The 9,301-nt window shown below is 31.1% G+C and overlaps 1 protein-coding gene across 1 annotated transcript; it reads left to right on the top strand.

The window, feature by feature from the left end:
* Positions 1-1,535: 1,535 nt before the first annotated feature.
* On the top strand, positions 1,536-7,067 carry LOC21406688 (annexin D3). The gene is made up of 6 exons (XM_010097645.2): positions 1,536-1,803; positions 2,130-2,275; positions 3,840-4,070; positions 4,963-5,175; positions 5,263-5,352; positions 6,585-7,067. The coding sequence occupies exons 1-6, from the start codon at positions 1,638-1,640 to the stop codon at positions 6,786-6,788; spliced, it is 1,050 nt and encodes a 349-aa protein (XP_010095947.1). The 5' UTR covers positions 1,536-1,637; the 3' UTR covers positions 6,789-7,067.
* Positions 7,068-9,301: the final 2,234 nt, after the last annotated feature.

Raw genomic sequence — 9,301 nt, 5'->3', positions numbered from 1 at the left:
TAATTTTATTGTTTGGGCTTGAAACTGTTAAATAATAAAAGTTATAAAAAAATGTTAAAATTATAAGTTTAAGGACTAAAATAATGTTAAAGGGCTTATATATAGTGCTAATAAGTAATGGCCCTTTCGAGAATTATGAAACATTGGTTGTGTTTGGAGTTATTTTTGTTTTTATTTTTCACGTTTTTCAAAAAAAAAATAAAAATAGGAGAGAAATAACGTTTGACACAATTAAAGCTAAAAAAGGAAGTGAAAATGATATTTTGATTTAGTGTAAAATGAGAGATAAATGAAAAATGAATTTTTTCATTTTTTGTTTCTGTTTTCTCTTCTCTCGAGCAGAGAGAGAGACATTAATGGATTTTTTTATACTAAAAACAATCTTTTAATAAAACTATCAAACGCATTTTCAAAAATGATTTCTATATGAAATTGAAAACGTTTTCATTTTTATTTTCATATAAAAAAATAAAATTATTTTAAAACGAGTTTCAAACGCACTCATTATTTCACAAAGTATTCATGTTCTTTTAGCAAATAATAATAATAATAATAATAATAATAATAATAAAAGACCAATACTTGTAAGTGGTTTATTAGAGTGATATTTATTGCCATGCCATTAATCAATTTCATGTTTGTTAATGCATAATAAACACAATCGAACTTCCATGGGATTAAAAAAAAAAAAAACCGATACAAACAGAAAATGATCCTTAATTAAACCATTTATTCGATGCAATAAATGGCCATATGTTACGTAAAATGAAATATAAAAGGAAAACTGTAGTAAATACACATGAAATTATAAGTAAAACGTTAGCAATTTTTTTTTCATTTTGCGGATATAATTTCATAATTTGTTTTATTTATTTATTTATTTATTAATCATGCGTTTCTTTCATTTTGCTCATATGAACGTTAGCAAGTTTTATGCAAAATAAACGTCTTGATAAGAAGATAAATCCAAATAATTGGAGTACTCTCGGTTATCGTTCATTTTATAAATTTGAGTTTTTAATTCGAATTGAGATATGATATTTTTTAAGAGCCTATTTAGTTCGCTGATTTGAGTTTTTAATTCGAGTTGAGATGTGACGTTATATGAGAACTTTTTACTGTAGCAAAAAAATTAGATGTGACTGTTTCTGAGAGCTTTTTACTGTAACAAAACTCGAATTCTAAACTCGAATCGGTGAAATAAACGGGGCAAAAGAGTTTTTAACTATAGTAAAAAAAATTAAATGTGATATTTTTAAAAAAATTAAAAATTAAAAATTTAAATCAGCGAACAGATTAAACTAATTTTTAAAAAATTATGAATATTTATGAAAATATCTATCTATCTTATACGTTAAAAAAAGCTCTATTAGTAAAGTTATATTTAGTTCAACTTTATGTACGTTTTTATCGATGTGGTTCCTACATGGCACTGAAACCTCCTCTGATTTAAAGAAGTTGAAAATTTTGGCACATCACGAACGAATTTAGGGCATTTTCGTCAAGTCAAAAATTGATTTCCAACTGTAGGGGAATGAATCATCAGGGGTGAAGGACAGAGGGAGTTGGTGCTGAAACTAAAAAGGTAACTGAAAACGTCGGGGAGAGAGAGAGAGAGAGAGAGAAACAGCAAGAAAATGTACAGTTTTCTTGAAAAGCTCGGTTCTCTAGGAAGTAGTCGCTCTGAAACAATCTCTTCAGTTTCGGAGGACAACAACAACGGATCAATGGCCACCATCATCGTACCTGATGTCGTTCCTTCTCCCGTTGAAGACTGTCAACGCCTCCACAAAGCTTTCGAGGGTCTCTCTCTCTTCTCTCTCTCTCTCTCCTCTTTCATTTCTATAGATTATTTGTAGTGTTTCTTCTTCTCTGTTTTCTTTCTCAGCTCTCTGCTTTTTTTCCTTCCGCTAATCATTCTTTTTGCACTAATATTTGAAACTTTTGTGAACACAAACAAATTTATTAATTATAGCCAATTTTGTTTACATCTCGCAGATTTTATGCTATTTTATTTCATTTCGTTTTGTTTGTTTATTGTTTTCCAGCCCCAGAGAAAGTGATTTGCAATTGAAGTTTGTTTTTTTTTTCCTTTAATTGTTGTTTTTTTTTTAATCCTGAACGTTTAGGATTAGGAACGGATGAGAAGGACTTAATAAAGGTATTAGGACACAGAAATGCAAGCCAAAGGAAGGAAATTAGAGAGACGTATCTGCAGCTTTATAATCAATCCCTCATTGATGCTCTCCAATCTGAGCTCTCCGGAGATTTTAGAGTATAATTTTCTCCATCCTTTTTTTCTTCTCTAATATATATATATATATATATTGCAAAGAAGAAGTATTCATATATGTATGTGTTTTTTTTTTTTTTTCTATGTGCATTGTTTTATTATCTATTGGTTTTGGTGCTGAATTGAGGATGCTTTTTTTTTTTTTTTTAAATGCCCAACATCTCCATGAAATTCTAAAGAAATTTGTGAAATTCAATTGTTGATGGGAAAGAGAAAGACTAAGGAAGGAAAAGGGAGAGAGAAACACAATTTAAATACTCTTCTAAACTCGAATCGGCGAAATGAAGGAAGCACTGTACTATTATTCTTGTCTCACTCTTTACTGCAAAGATAAATGGTAAATCATTGTCTTCTGGTGATGACGTTTTTTAAATGATTTTGTTTTTAATATAAAAATAAAAACAAGATTGTTTTAAGAATCATTTTAAAATTGATTTTAAAATTGTATTTAGTTGATTTTTTAAGAGATTATTTTAAGTATAATGAAAAAATAAAATTGTGTTTTGTTATAATTATTAATTAATATATTATAACATTATTGATAAATATTAAGAAATGAAAACATAAAAAAGAAAATAATTTTAAACCGTTTTTTAATTCTTTCACAAAAATTATTCTTCTTGTTTTTTATTTTTATTTTCGTTTTCATTTTCAAAATATTTATTAAATAAACACGGTTTGAAGACCGTTTTCATTTTCACACTTTAAAAGGTATGTAAAAATATTTTTAAAAACAAGCAAAAATCAATTTCAAATGCACTCATGCTACTCTCCTATGTTCCTTTTCCTTTTTTTCTCCTTTAATCATACTTGAGAAAAGTTCTCCCTTATCTCTTCAATGTGTCTTTTTTTTTTTTTGAAAAAGGTACGGAAGTCTGTTTAATATTTATTCATTTATTTATTTTCTACGAATAAACTCCTATTTCTAAAAATTATAACTCATACCTCAATTTGAATTTTTTGCAAATACTACCTTTATCACCGTCATATGGGGAAAAAAAAGTCAAAATTCCAAAAATGACCTTATTAAACCTTATAGTTGTGCCATATAAAGCCTTGCAAGCACACATCCTCCAAGATGCCTATTATTGTCCTAATATTTTAAGAAATCAGCTCTTAATTAAAAACAAAAAAGCTACTGAGTTGGTTTACTTGTTTTGTTTCCCTCAAAAAAAAAAAAGAAAAAAGAAAGAAGATGCCAGCTGTTTTGTAATTTTATTAAAGGGTATTTTTTACATTTCACTGGATAATTTTGAAACTGCAAAGATTTCACATGATGATGAATTAGAGTTGTAATGTAATGTACTTGGGAAGAATTTGGCTGATCCATGAACAATTATGAATCACTATATCATCATTGCTATTCTGGAATAACACCATAAGTTATATCTCTTCTAAGTGATTTTTGCAAATGGGAAATTTTTTTAGCATACAAACTGGGCATAAAACTAACTGGTTTCTGATTTGAATGTATGTTATACAAGGACCTAGTTCATTTAAATGCATTGGTCTGTGTTATGATATCTCTAGCATTGATGTGTAACAGAAAGCAATTGTTTTGTGGACAATGGATCCTCCTGAAAGGGATGCGAAACTGGCGAATGAGGCCCTGAAAATGTGTAAGAAAGGCGTTAAATACCTCAAAATCATAATCGAGATAGCGTGTGCAACATCTCCGGACCACTTGATGGCTGTGAGGCAGGCATACTGTTCTCTCTTCCATTGTTCATTCGAAGAGGACATTGCATCCCATGTTTCTTCCCTTCCTCTTAGAAAGGTAAAAGCATAGTGTCTTAGAAACTTTGATATTAGCCAATGACAATGGATGCAGTTAGTTTGAAGTGAGATATGTTTGAATGTCTGCATATTTTGGTCTGATTTATAACTTTTACTTGCAACTTATTCTCTAATCTCTCCTGTGCTTTAGAACAATTCAAAGTAACCAAGAAGGTTACTTCAAATAATATATAGTAGGAGACTATTCCTTCACTTGAGATGTGCATATTACACCTTAAGATTACACTATTTGTGATTTACTTCCGCATTAAATCTCTGATCTGCAAGATTCTCAATAAGTTCTGGCTCTCAAAACCATTACATGATGTTTCAGTTAGTATGTGTTTGACTAATAAATGAGTAACTTGATCAATAAGTGCAAGAAAAGTAGAAACATAAGTAAACTGATTTTAATAGTATGCCAGTCGAATGGCATTTATTATTTACATCCATTTGAAACAAGTTATATTAGAGTTGAGAAGAAAAGTGAGAGAGAAGAATTGCACTTTATAAGGTATTAGGCTTCCAGGTTACCCTGTTTAAGTGGTGTGGCCCAATATGCTTATATGGCTATGATTATATTTGTATTTAGACGATTTGGGACTAGAGCATTTTACCCTTAACACGTCCCTGCAAGATGGTGCTCTGTTAGGAGTCACCAATATTGTATTTTTGATGGATCGACCCAGCTCGTTTTAGGAGGTGGGCCAACAATAATTTTATACTTTAGCAAGTTATTTGCCTTGAGGTTAAGGCTTGAATAAATTCACATACATTTTTATAACTTCCTTCCTCTCAAAACAAGCCTTTGACATTTGTGCTTCTATGATTCAGTCTGACAAGGAGGGTATAAAAGATGTATCTTATTGACATTTAACATGCATATTTCACAGCTACTAGTTGGTCTAGTGAGCTCCTATAGGTACGAACGAGAGGTTGTGGATTTAGCTATTGCCAATTCGGAGGCATCGACGCTAAATGAAGCTATAAAGACAAAGAAGTTAGATCAAGACCATGTTGTATGGATACTCAGCGTTCGGAATTTCTATCAGCTAAAAGCAACCTTTGAATGTTATGAGAAAAACTATGGAAACGCCATTGACAAGGTAATTGCCTCAAGAAAGTATTCTTTTTGGTCCTTTTGTATTTATTTTCATTTTGGGGAGAAATCATTTGGCAAATTTTCTGGACAGGACATTAAGAGCAGTGGGAAGGGTGATCTGCAAAATCTATTGGGAGCAGCCATTTCTTGCATAGAATTAACTGAGAAACATTTTGCAGTGGTAAGATCATTCCCTCCGTACAAACAAAATCAGATTATTAGTAGTTTGTGGCTCTGATATTAACTAAATGTGAAACTTTAGTCCTAACGAGAGTGTTGCTCTATTTGCATTGTCTGTAATGGAACTCTTGAGCTGTGTTTGGTAAGAGGGGAAGAAAATAGGAAGAAAAGAACGGTATATACAGGTGAGGAAATGGAGAGAATGGGAAGCAACGTTCTCTTAATTGTGTTTGGTATGGGCTCCCTCCTTTAATAATCTATTGATTTTGGGAGAGATTAAAATTGGGGTTCTTGAAGGATTTCAAATCTCCTTAATCTCTTTCCTAGTCTTTTCTCTCCTACCAAACAAACATGGATCCCAAAATCCTTCCATACTCATAAATTGCTTTTGCAACTTGCAAACAGTCACTAATCTCCTTTATACTTCCTCAATGTGAGAGAAAGCCGACAAGAAACAGCAAGTGTACGACGATGTGAAATGAGATCCATAAGTGGTAACCCAAGTAAACCTCCCTTATTCCTAGGATAGGGAACCGTGGCGCAAAGAAAGTATTAGACTAGTCACAGCCTGATTTTTTCTGTTGTAGCACTATGTTATATGGCCGAAACTCTCCAACTTTCGAAGAATTTTTAAGGCACTCTTCGACAAGTCAAGGAAGAAAATCAAATGTGACAAATGGGAATGGGATTCTTCGCATATGTTCATATAGTAATTTATACCTGGTAGCTTAACTTCACATATTCGGCCATTACTTGGTGCAAATCTTATTCAGTTGACTGTTAGATAGGTTGATGTAAGCTGTAAATAAATAACGATTACGGGCACTTGTTGAGAATTATGGATGGCCAAAAGTTCAATATTTTACTTGGAAAACCAGGAATTAGGAAGCTACTACTCGAATCAACATGGATTCTTAGCATCAGATTGTCTTTCCTTTTTGAGTCTCGTTCTCTCCCACTCCAGTTTGCTTTTCTTTTTGTTACTTCGAAAGTAGCTGCCTCAGCTTCAGCCACTCGAATTTTCGACATTCCTTTTTATTTCTCATCAAACGAATGGCATCTTCTTCTGGAAATCTTAGCTACTTAGCATGATATTGGGGAGTCTCGTTCTCTAGTCTTCATTTACAGTTTTCAGCGTGAGCTGTTATTTCTTGATATGGAGAACTGAAGTATCTTGTTCTAACAACCATCTTTTACTTGAACTTTCCTTTGTTTATGGTTAACTGTCACCAGGTTATCAAAGAATCCGTTGCTGGGCTTGGAACCGATGAAGACTCCCTAACTAGGGGTATTGTGACTCGAGCTGAAATCGACATGGTGAGAATCAAAGAGCAATATCGCCTCCTCTACAAAGGCAGCCTCGACGCCGATGTGATTGACGACACGTCGGGAGACTATAGAGACTTCTTGATGACCTTACTTGGAAAAGGAATCTAATGCATTCAACGCATAAGCACCTCTGCTTTCATGTCTTTGGTGGTGACCTTTATAGTGGCATTTGGAGTCAAAAGTTCTATGGCTGTGTAAGAGAAATAAAAGGTTGAGACCTTGAGATTATGTGATTATTCCAAAATTGGTCATTTGTAAAGAATGTTCAAAGGTTTGTTATTCCTTCATCATACTTAGACTTGGAAAAATTATTTGCATGTGTTACTTAATGGGAACTGCAGATGAATCTCAGTATTACTTGTACAGTTGGTTGCAATTTAATGAATATATTTAGGCCTCGTTCACTTTACGGATTCGAGTTTTCAATTCGAGCTGAGATGTGACATTTTCTGAGAGCTTTTCATTGTAGCAAAAAAAGTTAGATGTGACATTTTCTGAGAGCTTTTTACTGTAGAAACTTAAAACTGAAAACTCAAATCGGTAAAATGAACGAGGTCTTAGAGCACAAAATTAGACAGACTCTATGCAAATATGTGGAAAAAGCAGACCTTTTGTTATAATTAATATTTATTTTTTAATGAATAGGACTTCATTAATCATAAAACATAGAAGTAATAAGAGAAAAGTGAGCTAAGCTCGATGTTAGGAATAACCTTAACAGTGCATTTGGTAAGAATGAAAGAAAATAGATAAGAAACAAAGAGTGTGTTTAGAACTCGTTCTAAAATGATTTTGTTTTTTGTATGAAAATGAAAATGAAAACGTTTTCAATCTCAGACAGAAATCATTTTTAAAAATTCATTTGGTAGATTTATTAAGATATTATTTTCAGTGTAAAAAAACTCATTAATGTGTCTCTTTCTCTCTCTCTACTCGAGAGATGAGAAAATGAAAACAAAAAATAAAAAACGACTAAAAGTCATTTTTTATTTCTCTCTCATTTTACACTAAACTAAAAAATTGTTTTCATTTATGTTTTTTATCTTTGTTGCGCCAAACGCTGTTTTGAAAAGTTTTCATTTTTTTCTTGAAAAATATAAAAAATAAAAATGGAATTAATTTCAAACACGGCCAAAAGGTATATAACTTTTCAAGTAAAATAAATAAATAAAAAAAACATAAAAAAAAACAAAGGTATGTAACTTAATTAAGTGAGGAAAGTGTGGAGGCACGACGATGATAAAGCCCTGAATTTTTATCTTGCGTAAGTTCACTTTAATTTTCTTGACTGTTTTCCCAATTGTATTAAGTGAAATTAAGCATCTTTTTACATATACTATCGTTAAATCGGCCCGTTTAGTTCGTTGATTCGAGTTGATATGTGATTTTATGTGATAGTTTTTTACTGTAGTAAAAAAGTTATATGTGACTGTTTCTGAGAACTTTTTATTGTCGTAAAACTTAAATCGGTAAAATGAACGAGACCTACAAATGTTAGAATTATACTCTAAAATTGGAGTTCGCAATTCAGGATCAGTGACAATTCTCTAAAGATGGTAATCCACCTTATTTGATTTAGTATCATTGTCACGTAATTTTATTGGAAAATTTGCTTGATTTGAATTTAAGAAAAACGTGTACAGCTGTACAATTGTGGATAATGAGAGATTTTAGGAGTTATCTAGGCCTCGTTCATTTCACCGATTTGAGTTTTCAGTTTTAGGTTTTTACAGTAAAAAAACTCTTAGAAAATATCACATCTAATTTTTCTGCTACAGTGAAAAGCTCTCACGAATTGAAAACTCGAATCCGCAAAGTGAACGAGGCCCTAGTTGATATAAGAATGCCTGATTTGTAATTTTGTGTACAGGGATAAATATACTCTACAATGTAACATTTTATTCAATTAATAAAATTCTTTTTTCACCTTCACTACCCCATAAGAATTAGAGAGTCTTCCGCCTTTATTTTGAAATAGTTTACAATTTACAATTAATAGTTCATTCTTATCTTTATTTTGACAAATCTGACCGTAAAAATCTCGTTGTCTACACACGACTTCATCATAAGGCTAGAGTTCAAACCCCTACCTCATAAGCGAAAAAAAGTGAAACAAACCGTTTTGTTAGGGGTATAAGAAAAAATGTGTTTAAGTAGAAACAAATTTGAGAATAATTATTTCAGTAAGGAAATTAGAAGGAAAAAATTGAAATTATTAGCACAACTTAAAAAAAAAATACCTTTTAAGAAAACCACATGAAAAGAATATTTAAGTAAAAGCACATTTGGGAAAATATATTTTAATTGGGTAATTAGAAAAGATATTAAATAAGATATAAAATAAAGAAAATACACGTCACAATAATTTTTTTAAAAATAAAATTTTGAAAATGACACATTTAAAAGTACATAATATTTTAGGGTCGTTTGTTAGATATATTTTAACTCAAATTATTGATTCTAACACAGTGTTTTCCTTTCACAAAAAATTTAAATTTTAAACGTTAGAATCAAGAATCATGGTTTGAGTGTACCTTCTAAACAGACCCTTAATACATAATCTTAAAAAGGAAATAAAATTAAGATTAAAACGAATAAATAAATAAATTTTAAGATAAAAA

The sequence above is a fragment of the Morus notabilis genome, unplaced genomic scaffold (assembly GCF_000414095.1).
Source record: "Morus notabilis unplaced genomic scaffold, ASM41409v2 Scaffold179, whole genome shotgun sequence".
Lineage (NCBI taxonomy): Eukaryota > Viridiplantae > Streptophyta > Magnoliopsida > Rosales > Moraceae > Morus > Morus notabilis.
Note: the sequence above shows the minus strand (reverse complement) of the source record. Positions and strands in the feature narration are given on the sequence as shown.

Coding starts and splice junctions, on each gene's coding strand:
- LOC21406688 (XM_010097645.2), top strand. CDS start 1,638: ATGTACAGTTTTCTTGAAAAGCTCGGTTCTCTAGGAAGTAGTCGCTCT. Junction 1,804..2,129: donor CCTCCACAAAGCTTTCGAGG/GTCTCTCTCTCT, acceptor CTGAACGTTTAG/GATTAGGAACGGATGAGAAG. Junction 2,276..3,839: donor AGCTCTCCGGAGATTTTAGA/GTATAATTTTCT, acceptor GATGTGTAACAG/AAAGCAATTGTTTTGTGGAC.